Source organism: Convolutriloba macropyga, chromosome 5 (genome assembly GCF_964194025.1).
Source record: "Convolutriloba macropyga chromosome 5, txConMacr16.3, whole genome shotgun sequence".
Classification (NCBI taxonomy): Eukaryota; Metazoa; Xenacoelomorpha; order Acoela; family Convolutidae; genus Convolutriloba; species Convolutriloba macropyga.
The window spans coordinates 58,417,628-58,440,998 of NC_134472.1; the positions used below are offsets into that span (position 1 = coordinate 58,417,628).

Below are 23,371 nucleotides of genomic sequence, written 5' to 3' on the forward strand. Positions count from 1 at the left end.
AAAAAAGTATGAATCTACATCAATTTCGTCAATTTTGTATGAATCAGGTATACCTTCTTTTCTCTTGTAAATCTTCTCCAATATTTGTAAGTGGTTTTTGATCAACATGTTTCACAAATGAGTAAAATTTCACGTATTAATCTATTAAAATAAAAAAATGTTAAAAGAGAGAATGAGATAAGCAAAACGATATCATTAACTTTTACAACAAGTTTCTTAATACTAAAATTTGATTGGTTTGTAGTTTGTAATATAATCACGTTAACGTCAATTGTATATAAGTTATCTTCAATTAAAGTAGGAGTTTTCTTCTCTAATGTTTTAATATTATTGTAAAAACACATTTAGTGTTTTATCGATGAAATTACAAAATTAGTTTGTTTAAAATAATATTTGTATTCTCTAAGTGAGCAAACATCTGACAGATAGATTTTGTTAAGAAGTCTGTTTTGGGATGAATAGTATTGTTTTGTAAAAAAAGTAACACAAATCAGCAATATGACAAATAAATATAACTTAAGATTTCCGATTTTCCTCCAAGGAATAAGGTTACACCTTTTTGATGTTTTCAGGATTTAAATACAATGTATAAGGTAACACTGTGACTGCTTCGTAGGAAGTTCTTGAACTTTCGTATTGCGTAATGTTACTAAAAATAGAAATTTCGTCATTTCCTTATATGGAAATAATTAGTCATAAAAGTTATTCTAACTAAAAAACCAAAAATTGTATTCATTCTCACTTTGTTATCAGATACAGTTGCTCGGCAATTTACTTAAAATTTATTCAATTTATTTTGGATCACAACAATACAATGCCTTCTCTTGATAGAAATCTACCTGTCAAATGCTCAAAGTGCGAGAAAATGGTTGTCAAGCAGCAAATGGCTCGACACAAAAAATCGTGTGATAGTGGGACTTTAAAATGTGTCCACATTTCTACACAAAGAGGAAAGAGGACTTGAACTACCACCTTGCTAAGCATCACGCTCCTCAAGAAAAGAAGCTTAGTACAGTGTGCACTATATGCTTGGAGGAATTTCCAAGTTTTTATTCTCTTCAACAACATAAGAGACGGAAACACGGAACATCGACCAAAGTTGGAACCAAATCCAGCGAAAGCTTGAAAGAAGTACTAGAATTGGAAGAATTGGATAGGAACAACGAACAGTTACAGCAGGAACTTAGTGCCTGTCAACACTTCTTTGACAATACTGAGATGGAGAATGGGAGACATAGAGTATTCAATTTTAAATTGTCGAGACTTGATCCCAACGAAATTAATGAAAAACTGAAGGAAGTGTTTGAAAAGCTTAACTGTGCTGCAAAAATAAATTTATCCCTGGGATTTATTTTACGAAATCTTGACTCAGACGAATACCGATACTTTTATGCTCATGAGAACAACACCTTCTTTGAAAAGTCTCATTTACTTTGTTCTAAGGGAGACTTAGTCTCACTTCAGGATAGAGTAGAGAAATTGGATTTGATTGAGACTTGTGCTCAAGAAAGGGCAAACACAAAATGGCGGTATGCACTAACTACGAATGTAACAGTTTTCTGTGCTCTTCTCAACAATATCCCAATGGGATGTTTAGATGCTGTTATACCTGAACAGTTGTTGAGGAGAAACGATGTAAATTGTCTTGTTACGAATGGATACGGAGAAACCTACAAGGACTACCTTTGCTTGTTTAGAGCTGTGGCTGTTCACTTGTATGGATCAGCTGAGCTGGAAACAAACGCAGCTAAGTTGTTCAGTGACTTTCTCCACGAGTCTGGTCATGACGCAATTAACTTTAGAGGAGTGTCAATGGATCACCTTGCGTTTTTTGAAAATGCTATAAAACACAACATTTTCATTTATGACATTGACATTGAGGACGGGGATTTTGTAGGTGAACTTGCCAGAAGAAGTATTGAGATGTACGAGAACAACATTAATCTACTGCGCTACAACAACCACATTTGCTATGTTGATGATATCAACACGTTTTTCAAACGATTCCGCTGTCCTAATTGTGATACCTTTATTAAGCGTGCTGGTAATTTCCACCGTCACGTGAAATCTTGTAAAGATAGGATACAGCACATTTATCCGAAGAGTGTTTACACTTTGAGAGAAACTTTGTTCGATAAACTTGACGGTTTTGGAATTGGATATGAGGAAGAACAAAAACTGTTCAAAAACTTGGCTGTATTTGACTTCGAATCAATCTGCGTTCCATCTAGTGAACTAAAAGATACCAATACAACTACTTGGATAGGAAAACATGAACCAATATCTGTGTCAATTTCCTCTAATTTATTACAAGAACCTATTTTCCTTTGCAACAGAGACCCCAAGACACTGATTGTATCTTTTGTTGAAGCATTAGAAGAATTAGCTAGCAGAAGTAAAGCAGAAATGTTGCAAAAAATTTCCTCAATTGAAAATGCAATTAAAAACAGAGTAAGTTCTATTTTCGAGAAGCTAAATGGAAGGAAAGATGAGAGTACTCCAATGTTTGAATTTCAATATATCGAAGAAGAAGAAATTGATATGTCGACTCAATTCCTCCAAATTCAGAAAAATCAACTTCTCGAACTACAACAACATTTTGAACGTTATGTCAGTATTTTACCTGTATTTGGATTCAACAGCGGGAAATATGATCTGAATCATATCAAGTCTTATTTACTACCCTACCTCATTCACGAGCGCGATATTCAACCAACGGTTATTAAAAAAGCTAATCATTTTGTATCCTTTAAATTTGGCGATGTTCAGTTTCTCGATATTCTAAACTTTCTTGGTGGAGCAACATCACTAGATTCGTTCCTCAAAGCTTACAAGACAAATGAGACCAAAGGATTTTTCCCTTATGAATGGTTCGACTCACCAAACAAATTGGATGTAACTTTCCTACCCCCTTACGAATGTTTCTTTAGTAAGTTGAGAGATCACAATCCCTTGGAAAAAGAATTTACGGATTTCACAAAATTGTTGAATAGTGGACTTTCCCAACAGGAGGCTCTGAAAAAACTTAGGTTGAAGGTAGTGCCCCCCTCGGGATTCGACAACTACAATTACCTGGAAAGTGTGTGGGAGCACGAACAAATGACAACTTTTCAAGACTTTGTCAGGTGGTATAATAACAAAGATGTTGTCCCGACACTAGAAGCGATGCAGTAATTGATGGAATTCTATCATAACAAAGGGATTGATATGTTAAAACTGGGTTGCACACTACCTAATTTAGCAAATATTTGTCTACACAAATCAACTAATAGCAAATTCTATCCTTTCGTTGAAGCAGACAAAGATTTACATGATAAAATACGCGAAGATATGACCGGTGGTCCCTCTATTGTGTTTACTAGAAAAGCAACTGTGGATCAAACCTACATTCGAAACACAGAAAACATTTGCAAATCAATTGTGGGTATAGACGCCAGTCAACTTTACCCCTTCTCAATGTGTCAAGAAATGCCCACTGGACTTTACACTAGATGGGAGCTTGATTCAGACTCTCAGAAGTTTAAAGCTAGACAAAATAAATCGAGGAAATTTGAGAACATGGTTATGTCGTACCTACAACCTCAACGTCCTAACTGCACTATTGAAAGCCACTACACAACTGGAACTCAGAAAAAGATTGATTGTTTTAATGTAGACGGATTTTGTGCTCACTGTAAAACTATTTTTGAAGCAATGGGTTGTTACTTTCACTTTTGTGCATGTCAGGAAGCAAGAGCAAGCATGTCAGAGGAAGAGACTCAGAAAGGATTAAAGAAACGGGAATACGATGAACTAAGACGAGACTATTTGTGAAACATAGGATATAAAGTTGTTGAGATATGGGAATGTAACTGGTGGGAAACTGTCAAAGGTGATGAATCTGTAAAAATTCACGTGAGAAACAATTTCCCATTCAAGCTACCTCTGACTCAAGAATCTCTACTTACAAAGATAAGAGAAGATAAACTATTTGGTTACGTTCAGTGTGATCTCGAAGTTCCAGATGGGTTGAAATACAAGTTCTCGAACTTTCCACCAATCTTTAAAAACTTTAATGTTGGTCGAGCAGATATTGGTGATTATATGAGGGATTATGCAATTGATAACGATTTACTCAAGCAACCGCAACGCATGTTAATTTCAAGCTTCAAGTTGGAGAATGGAACAGTCATAACACCATTACTCAATTTTTACCTTATTCTTGGGCTAAAATGCACCAAAATTTATCGCTTCGTTCAGTACACACCCAAAAAATGCTTCAACAATTTTGTCCAATCGGTTGTTGATGCTAGAAGAGTTGGAGATGAAAATCCTGAATCAAGCGTTGTAGCAGAAACAATGAAATTGTTAGGGAATAGTTCCTATGGTTACCAAATCATGGACAGAAGCAGACATACAGAGACAAAATACTTGAACGATGAAAAGACACACAAAGCTATCAACGGGAAATTGTTTAAGAGACTTAACAGTGTGTCAAAAGAACTATACGAAGTTGAACTTGTAAAATCAAAAATTGAGCACCGTGAACCGATAATAGTCGGCTTTTTTATACTTCAGTACGCAAAATTACGTATGTTGGAGCTTTATTACATTTTTTTTGATAAATTTTGCGATGTCGACACGTTCGAAGAGTTAGAAATGGACACTGACTCCTTATACTTAGCTCTAGCGCACGATAATTTGTACGATTGCATTCGTCCATCTAAAAAAGCAGATTGGGAAACTCTAAGGGAACACGATTGTGATGATTCTTTCAAAGCTGATGCTGTACAAAATTTCTTCCCTAGAACTTGTTGTGATAAACATAAAAAGCACGATAAGCGTGAACCAGGTCTGTTCAAGGAAGAATTTAGATGTACTGAAATGATTTGTCTCTGTAGCAAAACATATTGTTGCTACGATGCCAAATCGGATAAGTACAAATTCAGCAGCAAAGGACTGAACAAACGAACATTGGAAGAGGCCGGAGATGGACCATTGGAAAAATATCGGCGAGTGATGGAAGAAATCATCAATTTAACATCTACAAATAGAGGATTTCGGAAAATCAACCACTGCGTCGCTACCTATGAACAAACAAAGAAAGGACTCTCATATTTTTATCCTAAACGAAAAGTGTTATCTGATGGAATTCATACTGTACCCCTGAACTTGTAATTTATTGAATCAATTTTCGTATTGTGAGCGCTCTCTGTTGTGTTTAAAATTACTTATAATGTACTTGATTAATACTGTGTCTGTCTTTTTGTACCTTCACAATTCATTCTTTTAAAAATTTTCAGTTTTCTCAATTTTAGTGGATATAACTGACCTTAATATTTTGTGGCGGCTATACCTAATCTTAATACCTTGCGGTGGCTATACCTAATCTTAATACATTGCAGCGGCTATACCTAATCTTAATACATTGCGGCGACTATACCTAATCTTAATACATTGCGGCGGCTATACCTAATCTTAATACATTGCAGCGGCTATACCTAATCTTAATACATTGCGGCGACTATACCTAATCTTAATACATTGCGGCGGCTATACCTAATCTTAATACATTGCGGCGGCTATACCTAATCTTAATACATTGCGGCGGTTATACCTAATCTTAATACATTGCGCTCGTTATACCAATAAACATGTTGAAATTTACTGCGAGGGGAATTATCCGTTAATTCCCGCTACCTGTACAATTTCCCGCCTGTACAATTCCCGTGCGCGCTGCCTGTACAATTCCCCGCCTGTACAATTCCCGTGCGCGCTGCCTGTACAATTCCCCGCCTGTACAATTCCCTGCGCGGAAAGGCCAATGACCGGCTCCCAAAAATGCGGCTGATCTACTCACACTATACTACTAATACCCTGGTCCCTATACTTAATCTTAATACGTTGCGGCGGCTATTCCTAATCTTAATACGTTGCGGCGGCTATTCCTAATCTTAATACGTTGCGGCGGCTATTCCTAATCTTAATACGTTGCGGCGGCTATTCCTAATCTTAATACGTTGCGGCGGCTATTCCTAATCTTAATACGTTGCGGCGGCTATTCCTAATCTTAATACGTTGCGGCGGTTTTTCCTAATCTTAATACGTTGCGGCGGCTATTCCTAATCTTAATACGTTGCGGCGGCTATTCCTAATCTTAATACGTTGCGGCGGCTATTCCTAATCTTAATACGTTGCGGCGGCTATTTCTAATCTTAATACGTGGCGGAGCATATTCCTAATCTTAATACGTGGCGGCCGCTATAACCTATCTTAATACATGTAACCTATACCCTATCTTAATACATTAGTGTAGACCCTCTCTCAAAAATTACTCCTATACCCTATCTTAATACATGGGGTCTACACCCCCCCCCCCCCGGGGAGACTTGCTCACCCTATTACTACTAGCATCTGCACTTTAACAAAGCTCGAATCTACATATTAATTCCACCCTGAAACAGGTATTCAAAATGCGTTTGTAATATCCGCAATTTTCTGCAAACTCCTAACCATCATATGAGTTTCCAGTAGTAAAGTAGTTGTAAAACTGAAAACATTACTATCTAACAGAACCATCACAAAATCTGAAAAAACTGGTTTTTCAATCAAAAACCGTCGGAAACCCTACTTAATTTGCACAATTTTAGCAATCTGGTGATATTGACAAATAATATTTCTAGTTTTTGGTCAGTTTTTGAAGGGTTTTTGACTGGTTTTCACTGAAAAACTCAGAAATCCAGAAAAAATGCTGTATCGTGCTCCCATTTCGAAATTATTTTCAAAATTTTGAAATAATTTTCGGAATACATTTTGGAAACCTCGGGGTTGATTAAATCGAGATTATACTTTTTGTCAGTATATGATTCAGTTCTAAATTAACGTTTTACTATTGAAATATAATGAATCAGTACTGATTTACTATGGCACTCGGGTGCATACTGTGACTTTTCAGCCCACCAGGCGTACGTCCTAGTTTTTACCTAGCAAATTGTTATATAACAACGCATAAAATTTGACTAAGGTACAAAAAACTACTAAAGAAGAGAAACAAAATAGATCTGAGAAATAATTTAAAACGTTCATTTCATAGAGAGCGACCTTGTCAAATTAAAACTCTGTATTTTGTTTTATGATCAAATTCTGCAGACATAGTCTCTCGATAAGCAGATTGTTTCAGAAAGTTTCAATAGCCGAGCTGAAACATTTTATTTCAGCTTAGTGTTGTAAATTTTTGGACCAAGTAACGGAAAAATTATTTGTCTTCATCATATTGAAAAGATTTTAGTCTTTCAAAAAACAAATTTGATGCATCTGGAGATTTACTACTAAAAAATGTCATCAGAATTTGCAGCTGGATTAAAATGTCAAATTTTATAATTCATTTTATCAATAAACGTCAAAATCACAAATCGTATATTCTTCGTGTCATTTATTGTCCTGGGTAGTGCTCTGCTTCAAGTAACTGTCAATGTGATTGAGACAGATACCTAAAAACAGAGAAAATAAATGAAGAAGTGATGATATTTGGCGCCAAAAAACAGATGATGGAGTAAACAATAATGTCCTAAGTTTGCTCCAAATGAGCTTTTGACGCTGAAAAAATGCTTGTCGTTTAAATATAAAGAAACTTTTTCTTGATGCCATGGCAAGGGAGAGTTTGAGCTTCTGCAACAATCCTACTTTCTTATTTATCAAAATATGTAATTTTATTAAACACTTTCATCAATTAATTCAATTTCGGCCAGCTACCGATCTGTTATTTTGTCAAATTTTGAAATTGAGAAACAATTCACCATTTTCAACGCTTTTTTGCATGTAATTAGCCTAAAACTTTGTTGCCTGAATTGTCCTAGGAATATTCTGAAATAAATAATTAAGTAGGCGTTTTTCATTTCGGTCTCCATGACACTATCTTTGTTATTTGATACTGCATGTGGAAATAAGAGACCCATTGTGGAAACTAGTTTCGGATATATACGAACATGACAAAAAGTTTCAAAAAGTTTAAATTAATGCTCGTTCTTTAACTAGGACGCTTATAACACTAATCTTAAAACATGGTCCTAAAACGAAATGGTCCTAAAATGGTCATCTTAAAACGAAATTGAGCAAATATATTTGAGATGAACAAGATCCACGTAATATACAAAATTTGTTATGGTACTGACCTTTTCAAAAGTTGTCCCTCTTGCGACCAATTAAGCTCCCAATAGCCTCAATTGCCTCCAAACGAAATGGCCTTAATTGCTTGGATCACTTTTTCAGATTTTTTAAACCTATCAGCTGGTTTCACTTCTCGTCTTCAGGCGACTTGATAGACCAATCAAACCGTCGGCAGTAGTATTGGAAAAGATAATCACCAGCATTTTTCTCAGCACACTCCAGTATCGATATCGAGTTCGGGTCCACTCTATTGCCAGTGGATGCTCGAGCTAAGGACCGATCGATTTATTTCTTAAATCTTGCTTCTTTTTCAGCTGATTATTATAAACAAGCTATAAATTTTAATTATAATTAAAACTAATAGGTTGTTTATGTTAATCAACTATATTGATTTATATTAATTCAAGCATTATGATGCACGACTTAGTATTCATGCATATATGGGTTTACTATCCAATGACACTGCGCTGATAGAATACAAACCCAGGAATACTTGGTTTTTCGCACTCAAATGTAGCAGCATCGTTGTTAGAATTGCTTCAGGTAAAACATAATTTCTGAATTCAAATGACGCAGAAGTGCTTGCTGTGATGAAATCTATAATTCAAAAAGTCCGCATTGTTGAGTTATCAGAATAGCACTAACATTGTGCTTCACTGATAATTGTACCTGAAGTAAGCTCTTGGATTGTAATTGATTGAGATATGGAGGCATTAACAAAAATATTTTTGGTTTCGGCGAAGAAGACGTAATTTGGCAGGAATTAGATTACCCAAACAAAGTTGATGGCAGTGGAGCTGCATCCTGGGATCACATACGCTCGTTAACGGGAACTCATTTAAGCACTTCAGTCAGCTGGACAAACAAATCTGAACATGACTCGAGTCTACACAAATCTGAACATGACTGGAGTCTGCAAATTGATCTATTCCCTTCCACGTCCAAGCCAAGAGAAAATTATCGGTTCAAGGCGAGGCTATTTCACAGTTTAACTAAAGCTATATCGTGTTCGAATGGATGCTTTTCATGTGATTTTTTGCTCGATGACATTTGGAAAGCTTTCCAGGCATATTCACTACGTTACCTGCGTTTTAACACCCTAGAGATTTTGCAATGTTAATAGCAACTTTTAGTGAAAAGGTTGTTAAAAGTACATTACGTCGTCAAATATGATCAGTTTTATCTAACTCGTATTAATACAATTAGTACATCATTTTGTCGTCATTGTCGCCATTGCTTCGCAAAAATCAACAATTTTGATAAAACTGGAGGTTCGAGGCAATTTGAGATATCCTCTTAAAAGCAGGGCCTTGTAATGATTAGTTTCTGATAAAGACAATTTTCTTTGAGTAAAGATCTCGACTACCTAGGTTAACGCGTCAAATTTTGAAAAGACACCGCTAGACCAAAAAGAGCTATTGAGAGATCATTCTCGACTCAAATAGTCCCTGACAAGACTTTGGCTTGACCTAAGTGTTCATCTCGACTTTTGCTTGACCCGAACTAATAATGCTGGTCTTCACCTTGACACATGTTTTCTTGCTCAGCTTTATCTGGACCCAAATTTGATGCTCGACATTATCTCGACCCATAATGCATTATCTCGACCAATTCATATTGCAGAAAATTTCATTAAAGGAATTCATATTCAATGTGAATTCCTTCAAAGAAATGTTCTGCAATATGAAATTATGAGTCGAGATAACGTCGAGCATCAAATTTGGGTTTTCTTGAGGGATTTCAAAAAAAATGAGGATTTTTCAGAAAAAAGTCATATTTCTTTTTTTCTCTTTTCAATTCACTTAACAATAAATTTAGTTTGTAATTAAGTGAAGCAACATTAACAACCAAAAATATGTTTTTTTCCGTGACAAGAGATGTTTTAGAATTAAAAAACGGCCATCTGAAAATTTCAGGTATTTTTGAGTAAATAATCGAAAAATCAAAAGTATAATTAGGACAATTATTTCATAATTCTCATTTCAAACCTTTGATAAGTAGTAATAAAGTAGTAATAATTACTAGTAGTAGTAATAATGCTTTAATAATCACTTTTATGCTCAAAGACGCGCATTAAATTAGGCTTAATTTCGAATTAAAGTGCGAAATCGAGTTACGTTGCGTGCGAAAAAGCGATACATAAATGGAGCAGATTCGTGATACAAAAAGTGCGAAAAATAGGATACGTAGTCTGTAATTTTAATTCGCGGCTAAAATTTGGGCACTTTTGCAAACACGGATTGCGTAATTCCCTTCAATTTTTCCTGTTTTTGCTAAAGTAGCTTTTTATTGCATTTAGTAGCATATTATTGCATTTTCAATGTATTAACATAGGAGAAACGAACACGAGATACACAGATCGGGCATATTTGTCTGTGACGATTTGGGTATACCTCTGCGGCGTAATGACTCAAAACTTAAGTCCAGTTTGAAAGTTGGTTGGTGCATATGAAGTAACCAATGAGTATATCATTTCAATTTTTTTAATGTTCATGAAATTATTTTGAAAACAAAAATTTGCTTTTAAAAATATCGAGGACCAAGTATTTTTGGAACTGAAACAACTAAACTACTGAGTGCATTTCCGATGAAGAGAAGGTGATCAGACATCTGCTAACCAATTCCGTTCATTCATCATTTTGCAATACAGATTACCAGCGACAACTAATTTGTGTTAAATAGTTAATTCGGAAAAATGGCAAAAATTCCACTGCTTTCTAAGTCAGTCTACCAACTGCAATGCTACTTTGGTGTCGCTCGTGGAGGCTTGTGTTTTCCTAGAATAAATAAAAAACATTTCCTCGTGCCTTAGAAATACCATTCTCGACTAAATACTGTTCATGAAAGGGCACATAAAAAAATCGTTCTTCACTTTAGTTTGAAATGAAAAGAACGCAGTTTCACCCATGAAATGACTTTCCCTTCAACTTTGACAAGTTTCTGGACTGTGTACTTTTAGCCAACGTTGGACACCCTGATGAGGGTTTAAAAACTTTTCTTTAGTTAGAGTCTCACAATGATTCATACCGTCTTCCATGTTTGAGGTTATGTTTTACATCTTACGTTTTGTCTCTGAAAAATGGAATTGCCTATCAATAACCATGTCTCTAATGGAACTCATTGAGCTTGTTTTTCACAGTTCTGCCCTCTAAGATAGCAGAAACTTTTTGTAATCTTGCCTCAAAAAATCATTTCTGTTCCAATATTTGTTCCCAGCTCTAGAATTCTATTTTACCATAGCTTTTTGCTTAGTCAATTTATCAGATCAATATCGTATTTGATCATTTAGAAAATTTTCAAAAAAAGCCTCTGATCATTTAGAAAATTTTCAAATAAAGCCTCCAAACTTAATCGAGTCTTGAAAACTTTTCGAAAAGTTTTTGGTTCTCGAAGGAAAATTGAGGTTCTTTTTTTGAAAAAATTAATGACATTTTCGCGTTTTGTATGCCAATATTGTTCGTGTTTAAATACCATTTAGAAAACAAAAACAAAACTACTGAATTTCTAAAAAAAAAAGTTTTTTAAGATAAAAACAGGATCAGGTGAAACAAAATTAACATCACAATTTTATAGTAGAAAGGACAAAAAAATGTTTTGAAGTTTCTTATTGAAAACTTGATTATAGACAATTGAAGTACTTATAAACCAAACCTTTTTGGTTATTTATGCTTCGGATTGCGACATTGAGTGTAGATTTTCTACCTTTTTTAACCTTCAAAGAAAGATAGTCCATTACCATAATCATTCATTTTTGCTCTAGTTCCTTCTTTTTTAAAGAGTGAGGCAACTGTTCATCGAGTTAAAGCCAAAAACTTTTCAGAAACCGATCCTTTGGATTTTTAAAAATAACCGATTTTATTTTGTCTTATTTGTACGATTCAAAGAAAAAGCTGACTGAGAAAATCTCTGCTATTTCTGTTCCTTTTTTCCTCCATATCCCTATGAATATAATGGAGTTTTAAAAATCTGTTGCCATAGTTTGGAACCAAAAAAGGTCTTTGAATTTCTTGGTGCCATTTGCACTTATATTGTTTTTTAAATTACAAAACTTGTATAGCAACAGGTACACAAAATTCAATATGGTTCAGATCAGTGTTTCGAATATTCTTCGGTAAAATTGTTCCAAATAAGGGCTCACTGATCCAATTTTAAGCAGTTACGGCATAAGCAAGTCCAACAGAAGTAAAAACACATTGACACGTTATTAAGAATGTTTCTGGGATTTTAATAAAGTAAAAAGGTTTGGAAAAAAAGTGACGATATAAAGGAAAAACCAAAGTAAGATAGAAAGTTTTGAAGCAAAATTATACAGAACGAAGTTGCAAAATGTAATAATGTTTTAACTTTATAAATAACTTTGACCAGGGCAAAAAACACCTGTTCTCAAATTTCATCCTGAACATCGGATTCCTTAATCAAGTCTGTTATTCAATTTCACAAAATCGTTATATCGAAAAATGGTCCCAGGCAGACGAAAGTTAAATTTATTCTTATATTAATAAGGAGTTTATTGAGTACAAATCAATATCATTGATCCAAAATCGTTGATCCATCTTTCATCAGAATAACTATATGCTGGTTCTTATATTAACCCGTTTTATTGGTTCTTATTATTTGCACCCCAAGCGAAAAATTGACTTTTTTAATAGAAGAGCCGTACTCTGTAAGTGGGAGTGCATATTGAACTAGGGACACAAACGTAAAACGTAAGACTTATAGAACTAGTTTCCTAGCCTTTAATACATGTCGGTAGACCCATTGTCGACCACGACGCATATCCGTTGACCCATGGTCCAAACTATTGTATTGGCCATCTTATTGTCGACCCCGATTAACTTTGCTCAACTCATGGTCAATTCTGACAAATATTTGTGGACGTTTGTTAGAGCCCTGCCATTAAGGCCTACCCAAACTCTTTTCATACTCCATATCTGTGGGCCAAACTCTCTTCATACCCAGTATTGGTCGTCCAAGCAGGTAATTGCATAATTTGAACCGACGACTGGGGAGATAAAGACTTTCGCCGCGTCTGAAAGTTTTTCAATGAGGAAGATCATTTAGAAAAAGTCTCTGCTCTGCTTCAATATTATCACATGAGAGCAGAGATCTTCAATACAATTTATCTCATATTAGCATTCAGCCATTTTTTATCACATATTTCAATTTATAGGAGTTCAGGAGCATTCATAATTTTGCGGTGAATTGCGGTGAAATTATCTAGTTTCACCGTTATAGTAAGCGGTGAACTTACAAAAAGTCACCACTTTTCACCTCCCTTACAAGGGTTCGCACCACTCACCTCCTACATGTCATGCACTTCTTCTTCCACTGCGCCTTCTCTTACTACCTACTCGTATTTTTGTTTTGAATACAAATCAAATTCACTCTACTTTCTGTAAAACATGCGCGGTGAATTTTTGTAATTTCGCCGCTTACTCTAGTGCTGAAATTACATAAATTCACCGCTTAGAAAAAAAGTGTCAAAAGATGTAAGATTAAGGGGTAATTTTAGGGGGTAAGCTTAAACCTAATAATTCCTCCCTTACTCACCATTATTTTGACCGCATACACTGCCGATCTCAAACAACTTTAACATTTTTTTCTAAGCGGTGAACTTATGTAAGTTCACAACTAAGTTAAGCGGTGAATTTAAGTAATTTCATCGCAATCACCACTTATCTCACATAATTTGGACACTTTTATCAGAGCGCTGAAATTATGTAAATTCACCGCTAACAGGCGATAAAGTTTTTTTCACCGCATTCACCACCTGATTTATTTAATTTCACCGCATTCAGCGCCTATCATAATTTTGCGTTGAATGAATGGCGGTGACACATCGGGTGCGTTCAAAACATGAATGAAAATGAACGCATGAAAACGTCGACATAGGTAGCTTTAAACGCACGAAAGTCTAAACATAGGCCGCTATGAGCGCACAAAAGTCTGTTGAAAACGCAATAGTCTGGACAAAGACGCTTTTGAACGCACGAGTGACGCACGATTAAATTTTTTTGATTGCAGGAAACCCAATGAACGCACACATGTCTTGATATGCTCACTTTTGAACGAAAGAAGAACGCACAAAATGATCTGAACACCGGAACGTCTTAACATCTGGATATAAGAGTTTTTTTTTCTGAAACAGTCTCGGCATGTCGACTTTTGGTCTGACAGCTCAGCCTGGGTAGTCCAACTTCGATCAAATAATTTTTTTACAAAAAAGATAGAATTTGTGAAAAATGTTAAATCAATATATGAAAAGAAAGACATATTCCATCTTTCATTTCTATAGAGGAAAAAAAAGGTTCAAAATGTTTAAATTTTGTATAAAATCTCTACTTTTTAACGAATTTAGAAAGCTAAAAATCCAAAGGGCACTCAATTATTAAACATAATCACAGACAAAAACATCATCCCGAAACAATATTTTAATTGTCAATCACAATCCAGGTAATTAAAAAAAAGAGGTTCAAAATATTTAAACTTTGTATAGAATCTCTACTTTTTAAGGAATTTAGAAAGCTAAAAGTCTAAAGGGCATTCAATTATTAAGCATACTAACAGAAAAAAAAACATCATCCCGAAACAATAACATCATCCCGAACCGTTTTAATTGTCAATCACAATCCACGTACTTAAATCGTATAGCTTATTTTCTACGTTCTTCGTACTTTGCTTTGACCGCGCACTATTAGCTGCCTACCAGACGTTCTGTGTGCATAATTGTCATTAAAGTACCTTAAAGTGCGACTCCAAATTTTTTGATTCGTCTTTCTGTCTTGCAAATCCCGCAGTTGAAAAACAGTTAAAACACAAAACAATCTTAAGTGATAATTGTTTTGGTTGGGAAAATGCTTTTGCAAAACAGAACCTCTTGAAGCTCCAATTGGAAACACTGGGAAGCCATTGTTAAACAAATTTGGGCCGTCTTTTTTCAATTAACAGAACCAATAACTGTGTTTATTATCTTTAATTATCTCTCGTGTTTCAAATGACATTGAAAACTTTTTAGCTTTTTTGTCAAGCTTTGTGACAGCTGAGGATGAGTTTTTTACGCTTATTTAAGTTTTGTGTTTCAACCTCGTTCAATGCCACTGAGAGTTTTTATTAACACAAAAATGTAGGGGGTGTTTCAATGGTTTAAAGTTCTTTTTTGAACAAAGTGGATTGGTGCGCATTTTTCTTTCTGGTGCTGTAATGTCCGGGTTTGTTTTGTTCGGACACAAAAATTTCCATGGATTTTTAGTCTGCTATCATTTCGGGTACAAATTTGGCGTAAATATTTTAGTAAATACGACTGTTCTCAAACTAATTTAACCTGGTAAATATGATTTAAAAAATCAAGAAGCAGCCAAAAATGTTGAAAAGGCAAATAAACAATTGCAAAAGTTTCAAGTTTGAGAATAAACAATTTTTCATATTAAATACAGTTTCTTATATGTTTTCCGTTGATATTTTGGATGTTGCAAAACATTTCATTAAAGATAAATTTTGCGCTAACTTCTTTTTCACTGGTGGGAATTAATGAGATATCGGATAAGAATCAGACCTAAATTGTTTCAAAAATTTCAACTGTCCTTCGATTTTGAAGTCCAAAGCAAAATCACCTGACTAATTTACTATGCAAAGAAAACTATTTCGGTTTTAATTGTTCAAGCGCTCGAAATGTATTTTTACTATAAAATGCCATCGGCGGCAACAAATTATGCATCGAATGAAAAATGAAATAGCAATTATATAAATCTTTTTGGAAGATAAATTAATATAAGTTAACTTTATATAGTTACTCCCTCTCGTTGCGTTTCCTGTACCTGGAATGGTCTATATTAATGCTTACAATGATGAAACATTCGAAGCACTTTTTAAAACGAGCTCTTTTACTTTTTACGCTACTAGACCAGTTCCATTTTCTGTTATGTAAAGACAAATTACATTATATCCGCACAAAGCACGACATTGAACTGACAACTGATCTCGGTAATGCCTCTCTCGTGTCCTGGCGCAATAGCCAATCATCGTGCGAGGAGTTATGTAACCTTGAAGTAGGCCAATTCGCCAATAACTCGATTGCCAAATATGGAAAGATAACTGGCAAATGCGAGTGTTTTGTTGCCTCAAGTGTGAAAAACTACACGCATATCAAAACTAATGAAATTCTGGTGTTCTCCTACGACCGTGAGTGTTTTTTTTATGGTTGAATGTCCCCCGAGTTGAGGTTTTCTAAAAAAATTAATAATGTAAGGTTAGCGGTGAATAGCGGTGAAAACGTTTTCTTCTTCAGTGCACAGCGCCCATCAGGTGTTGAGAATTTCGTTGGATTCAAACATAAGAATTGTCAGTTTTCGTCCGTTTTTAATTCGCCAAAGTCGATCAAAGCCTTTTCGTTTTTAGTGGTCTTGATCGGTTTTTGCCAGTATTTAAACGTAAGAATCGTCGGTTATTGCTGATCTAAAAATCTTACAAAAATGCTAGTCCCTGTCAGGATTCGATCCTTCGACCCCTAAATTACTATCCACTTTCTCCTCCACTGCAGCACCATTTACTTAGTTTTACTCTGCTACTTTTTTATTTAAAACAAATTGAGACTGACAATACCGACAAAAAACGACCATAATTGACACTTCTTACATCAAATACCGACGAAAACCACAATAATCGACAGATCCTTCACAAAAAAACGACGAAATCGACAAAATTCGACAAAAAACGACGCTTCTTACGTCGAATTCGTCGCATTTTCTCAACCCGGGATATCTTCTAGTGGAAATAGCAGAGAATTGTTGGTAAGATTAGCTGTGAATTTAGCGCTGAATTTTGGTAAGATTATTGCAATTTTAACTGATATTTTGAATTATGCCAAAACACAAAAAGACCCGATTACCAAATACTGAAAAATGACCGGCAAATGCGAGTGTTTCTTTGCCACCTGGCTGAATAATTACTCGGTTTGCCACAGATAACATTTTAGTTTCTCATTTGATCGTGAATGTGTTGTAATTGCACTTTTTTAGATGAAATTAGGAATGACGTTTAAGAGTGATTTTTGATGTTTTAGCAAACTTCCGACCATCTGATGTTGAAGGTCAGTATGAAATTTTTATACCGGGGGTGAAAATTGATTACAAGTAGTCATATTCTACCGTTTGGGCTGTTCCATATGCCAAACTTAAAAACATACATAGAGCACGATAGGACCCTGAGTAGACTAACTTACATCGAGCGCAGGGCTTACGAGACCATCCGGACCAAAATTGGCTCTAATCAGTCCAACTTGAGTCCTGGACGAGGAAATTAGACAAACTTGGGTCACCAGACCTAACCTGGGTCGCACGCTAGGGGCGCCCTGACTGACACATTTAACATTTCAAATAGCAGTAGTCTGTTAGTTGGTATAATGTATTAATATCAGAAAATAGGCACTATTTTGTGTGTAGAGCATTTGAGTTCAAAAATATTTGTTCAATGTAATAAAACAACTTCTTTGAGCTCAACAGCAATTTTAAAAAAACTTAGTCTTGAGCCTGGTCTTTGTGGTCCGTCAAGTAAATTTGGGAAGCGCTCCTCAGAAAAGAGTCCCCTGGGTGTTAACAATCGCCTTGTCACGTTTTGCACCTCATGTTGCTGAGTAGACTCTGGAAGTGTTTTTGATTAGACCTTACAGACTCTCGAAAGGGCTGTGTTCAAACTAACCAGATCACAACACAAAAAAAACCACGCTATGATTAGACTGTCCAGAGTCTGGGCGGAGCTCTGATTAAGCTTTTCAGACCGTAGGTAGTGCGCTGATCACAACATGCAGACTCTGGGTGGGGCTTCGATCAGAATTTCAAGAACGTAGGGAGTCCTGCCAGACTCTGTGGAAGGGTCGCAATACCCTCCCCCTTTGCACAACACTAGTTGGTCTGATTAGAGCTGATTTTTTTCGGCGCACCTAATCCTGTGAGCCACTGATGCGACAGTGTAACTAAAATTAAAATTAAGAATCTGTCAGGAAAATCTGAGTACAATTACATTTTTCTGTAATCAATTTATGATCAACAATTTTTTACAAGTTTGTTATTCTATCCAACCTCTAAATTTTCAGACCCATGTCGTGATCGGAATTACTCAGGCTGCCACGAATCAGCTCTCTGTCTGTTCAATGGGATAAGACCAGTATGCACTTGTCACTCACACATTCCGGGGATGGCTATTTCTGTTCAGGTTCCTTTCACTTTTAAAACTTAAAAATGATCTGCGTCCATCGCTGCATAATCATTGGAGCTTCTTAGATTTAGTATAATACGATGATGAGATCCAACGTTTTTTCGTACGGACATACTGCTAATGCATAAAAAACCAATACATGTAATTAGGCAGCAGGAGTTTAAAAGAGCTATAGCTCATTGAAAATCATAACCATGCAATACAAATTTTTTCAACCAATTTCCAGAAAACAACCTTGTAAATTTTGCAAATGCTGGAAACATTTTTGATGCATAGATCATTTTTTGAGTTATTGTGGTGGGGTTTAAAGAGGTTTGAGCGATGCTTACAGGCCAAGATATCTCAGTCATTGTTGCAAATAACAGCAAATACAAAAGAGACAGTGTTAAAAGCATAACTGATTTGACTGGACCAGCAACCATTTGAGAAATCCAAATTGGGAATATAGCGCTGCCAGTGAATGTAACGTAAATGTAGATGAAGTTCAAGAAAATTTTTGAAGCAAACAACTTTATTTTGGCAAAAGCAAAAGAAGCAAAAAATACTAAAGTTATTCAGCATTGCTAAATGATTAGATCGGCGATGGCATTGAAAACCTAAGGCTCATTTCTCCATTTTAAGCCTTTCTTAGCTCTCTTAATTATTCCTAAGACAAACTTCACTCAATTTTTTATTTAGTTTTTAACTAATTTTGAGTTAAGACCAAATTTTCAGTTCCCGGGTCGAGGTCTGGCGGTGAACTTTCGTAAGAAATGCGGTGAAACGCGGTGAAAAAAAAATAATTTTCACCGCGTATTTCTTACATCTTTTTGCGGTGAATGCGGTGAATCGCGGTGAATTATTTATTTTCACCGCGTTCTCAGCATTCTTACAAAAAAGAGTCGTCACCACTCGGGTTCGAACCTACGACCTCCTGCATGCCTTCAACTGCTTAGTCCACTGCTCCAACTGTCACTTACATGTTCGCAATTTCTTGTGAATTTAAATCAGATTGAGTAAACTTTGGAAATCATAGGCGGTGAATTTTTGTAAGAAATTCGGTGAATTTGGCGGTGAATTTTTGTAAGAAATGCGGTGAAATGTGGTGAATTATTTTTTTTCACCGCATTCACCGCTTTCACCGCATTTCTTACATTATTTCGCCACAAAAGATGATGCGGTGAATATTTGTAAGAAATGCGCTGAATTTTGCGGTGAATTTTTGTACGGAATGCGGTGAAATATTTATTTTCACCGCATTCACCGCAATCACCGCATTTCTTACAGAAATTCACCGCATTCACCGCATTTCTTACAAAAATTTACCCAAAAACCTCGACCCGGGTTAGGAAAAAAATGAACATAATCTTGTTATAGGGCAAATTACCTAGTGTTCGAAGTCTAGTCTGGATTAGAATCAATTCCAATTAGAAAAAATTATCAGTACCAATGTCCTTTTATTTTTTTGAATCAGTGAAAAAATTTTTTGCTCAACATTTTAATAAATTTTGCGTTTTATTGAATGGGAGAGCAGAATTAAAATTTAAAAAAGGAGCAAACAATTTTTTTAAGAAATGCATTTCATTTTGGAACTTTTTTGAAAGAACTTTTATGAAAAATTTCATAGTGTACATAGTCTAGAATTCCTTAAATTTATAGAATATTTCATAGTCTACAATTCCTTGTTCCAATAAAACTTCGCAGTCCAAAACTCCGCCTATTTTCTGTAACCAAAAATAATTATTTAACTCGAATCTTTCATTTACTATTCAATATACTACCCGACTAAGTAGCACTAACTACTCTGCTCTCTATCACCTCAATGAATAATTACCAAACACTCAAAACAATTTTCACTTTTTAAAACAAGCTTCTTTGGAAACTTATTCGAAGTACTCTAATAAAAAGGGATTTGTAAACAAGAACTAACAATTTTTGTGTAAACAAGAAAAGAAAAAAAGGTTTCTGGACAGAGTTTTGGTTTCTCTTCTCTTCTTTTGAAAAAAATTCTCTACTTTTTACAATTGCGCAATAAATTTTCAAAATCTTAATTTACATGATTTTTTAAATAAATGTGCTTACCTTTACTCAAAAATTGTCTTGTACAACCATGGTCTTCGAAATAAGCATTGAGTAGTATAGTTCACTGATTTCTCATGAACATTCGTCCCATCTATTAATTTGAACTGAGTTAACTCAAAGATACACAAAAAAACTGATTATTTTTAGAAATCTTCTCATAATAAGTAATAATGCGTTTCTTGTGTAGTCCTAGGACAGAGCTTTTTCTTTTAATAATATAAAGTTGAGCGTAGGTGAAAGATTTAATATTTTGGGAATTCTCTTGAGCTAAAATTCCCTCTCATTCTATTTTTAAAATCAATTGTTTATAAATTAAAAGCCATTGTTTATAAATTGGTCAGCGGATAGTATATCTCAGTGATCTCACTAAGATTCAGTATCCAGTATGAACTCTTTGATGTCTCCCACAAATAACTCTATTAAACTGCTTTTTAAACCACATCAGGCAAATATTTTGTAAATTCGTTTCAACTACTGCTTTCAAATTTTATATTAGGATTTTGTATAATGTCTTATATAATGGAGGTATAATTACTAATTAGTTGCTTATTGGAAGTTTATAACCGAGAAAAAAAAGAAGTTTTTAGTTTTTTTTCGTTTTTCAAAAACGCAATCAGCTTTGCAATGTTGCCATAGGCATTGTGATTAGATTTTTTACTTTCCCCGATCATTAAAGACTAGATGGCAATTCAAAACGTTTTTTTACTCTAAATAGAAATTTTTGACTTACAATTGCAGAGAAGTCAATTAATCGTTGTTTATTACTCGTATGTTTTTCAGGTTACCCCGCCCTACTGTTTCCACAACTTATTCGCTCAACGAAATTGGGCTTATGGGAAATCAGAGGTAAGAAAAAATCAAAAGAAGAAAAATAACAATTTGTATCTGAAGAAAAAATTGAGATGATTTTCAGTTTGTAGATAAAAGAAATGAGGTGATTTTCAGTTCGTAGATAAAACAGTATTAGGTAAAAAGAAAAGAAACGCAATCCAGCTAAACTTGTAAGAAAAAAAGCTTTGAGTAATATTTTCACAAAACCAACGAAATGACACCAACACTGCTTGTCAATTATTCATATTAATGATTTTACTATCCCTAACCGCAGTCACAAAGTATTTAACAAAACTGTGTCAACAATATTCATCTGTTTCAGGAGGATTTGTTGACACACTATTTGATTTGAATGTGCCAAACTGGTTCCTGGATCCACAACTCCATTGCGTGTTATTTGACGTCACTGCTTTTAAAGCATGGCCTACAGAAGAAGACGATTATGGAATTGCTATTATTTTGAAAGATTTACACTATGTGGAAACAGTTGGAATATACTACCACTATGGTGAGATTCCGAATAGTTGTTCAACAATTGGATTTTGTGTTTTTTGCATGTTAAAGACAGTTACGGTTCTAAATCCTGGTGAAGAAGGTATTAAAAAGAATCACTGAATTTCACGCAAGGACGGTCATTTGACTGACTATAGTTCTGAGCAGGGTAATTAAGCTTTATATAAAGTAAACAAATAAACACATTTTTTGAAGTTTTATTTGTTTCAGTAAAGAGCGTCATTGCATGATCGCAATTTTTCAATGTTAATGAGAAAAAAAAACTCCACATCTTTTTTACCCTTAACAGGAACGATGTACTGTTATGCTTGTAATTAATGTTAGAGTGAATAAGACCTTCAATTTCAAAAACTTCTGTAGATCTGTCGGAAGGGACCCAGGTTCTGGTTTGTGACTGGCTGACCTGTCACCCCTGTGCGAAAGGGCTAACCAAGACAACTGAAGCCTCCTTCAATGGCTGGGTTTACTCTAATTGTGATCACGTCGGGAGAGAGATACGTCTGTTCCCTCAAGCATCTTGGCTCCAAAATAAACAGCTGCATGAGATTGCGCTTTGTGAAGTGCAAATCATTGGAAGTAAAGGTAAAGAGGCACATTTTTGTTACCCTGTTTGAGGTTGTGCATTTATGACCAGACTCGTTCAGACACTTCTGATAGAATCTTTAGTTGGTTCTTTGTTTTCGCTCAGTTAGCAACTTTTTACACAGACTAACCCAGTCAGACATACCCAAAACCCAAAGTTGATCAGACTCATTCAGCCGACTATCAGCCATGATAAGAATTGAGCTCGATTTTCACTCAGAAATGGAATTCAGTCGGAAGAAATTACAAACCAAATTGGAAATGGCACTGAAGAAGTTTTTGTCACTAAGAATACTTAACAAAATGTTGTAACTAAGTTGAGGTTCTTAATGTATATTTCATATAGATAAATATATTCCTGAGGCGGCACTTCTACTGACATCTAACTTTAGTTTTAACGCGCAAAAAAACACATTATATGGCGCTAAGAAGAGTACGGTACATTGACAGCGATATCATAAAACGTCGATGGACTACGGTAATGAACAAAGCTAAAGAATAACGAAAATATAAAAGTGTTATCAACAAACATGACCGAATTGAAAACCTTAGAGCAAACCGATAGAATGCTAAGTTTTGCTGAAAAACTATTATTTTCAAGTTGCAAGCGAATTCATAAAAAAAGTCGGAATTTTTTTTAAGTTATCGTGCAAATTACGCTTAGGAACAGACATTTGAAGTTTCAGCATACATAACAAAAAAACAACAAGAGTTGCAAAACATTTGCCAAACAAATAGCATTAAAAAATCTAAAAAGAACAAGACTGGTACTAGAAAAGATTTCACTTTAGTTTCAACACTTAAAGTTTGAACACTTATTACTGACAAAAGTAGCCTATATATGTATGAAAAAAATCACGCCGATTTCGTGATCTTGTTACATTCTGTATCATTTAACCTAAATTTAGGCATTTGTTCCAAATTTTATTACTCTTTGCGCAACTATAAAAATCTAATGAAGTTTGCAGACGTTTTGAACATTTTCTGTTGTTGCTTGAAGCCTTAAATGGAGGTTTACAAAAAGCGCTTT

General features: G+C 35.0%; 1 protein-coding gene across 1 annotated transcript in view; it reads left to right on the top strand.

Moving 5' to 3' along the window:
- The window catches only part of LOC142340434 (uncharacterized), a 77,405-nt gene extending 55,416 nt beyond the window's left edge, over positions 1–21,989 (top strand). Inside the window, exons 7-10 of the mRNA XM_075391009.1 lie at positions 16,072–16,323; positions 17,204–17,230; positions 21,569–21,754; positions 21,970–21,989. Coding sequence (XP_075247124.1) covers positions 16,072–16,323; positions 17,204–17,230; positions 21,569–21,754; positions 21,970–21,989 — 485 coding nt within the window. The remainder of the gene's footprint in view (positions 1–16,071; positions 16,324–17,203; positions 17,231–21,568; positions 21,755–21,969) is intronic.
- Positions 21,990–23,371: the final 1,382 nt, after the last annotated feature.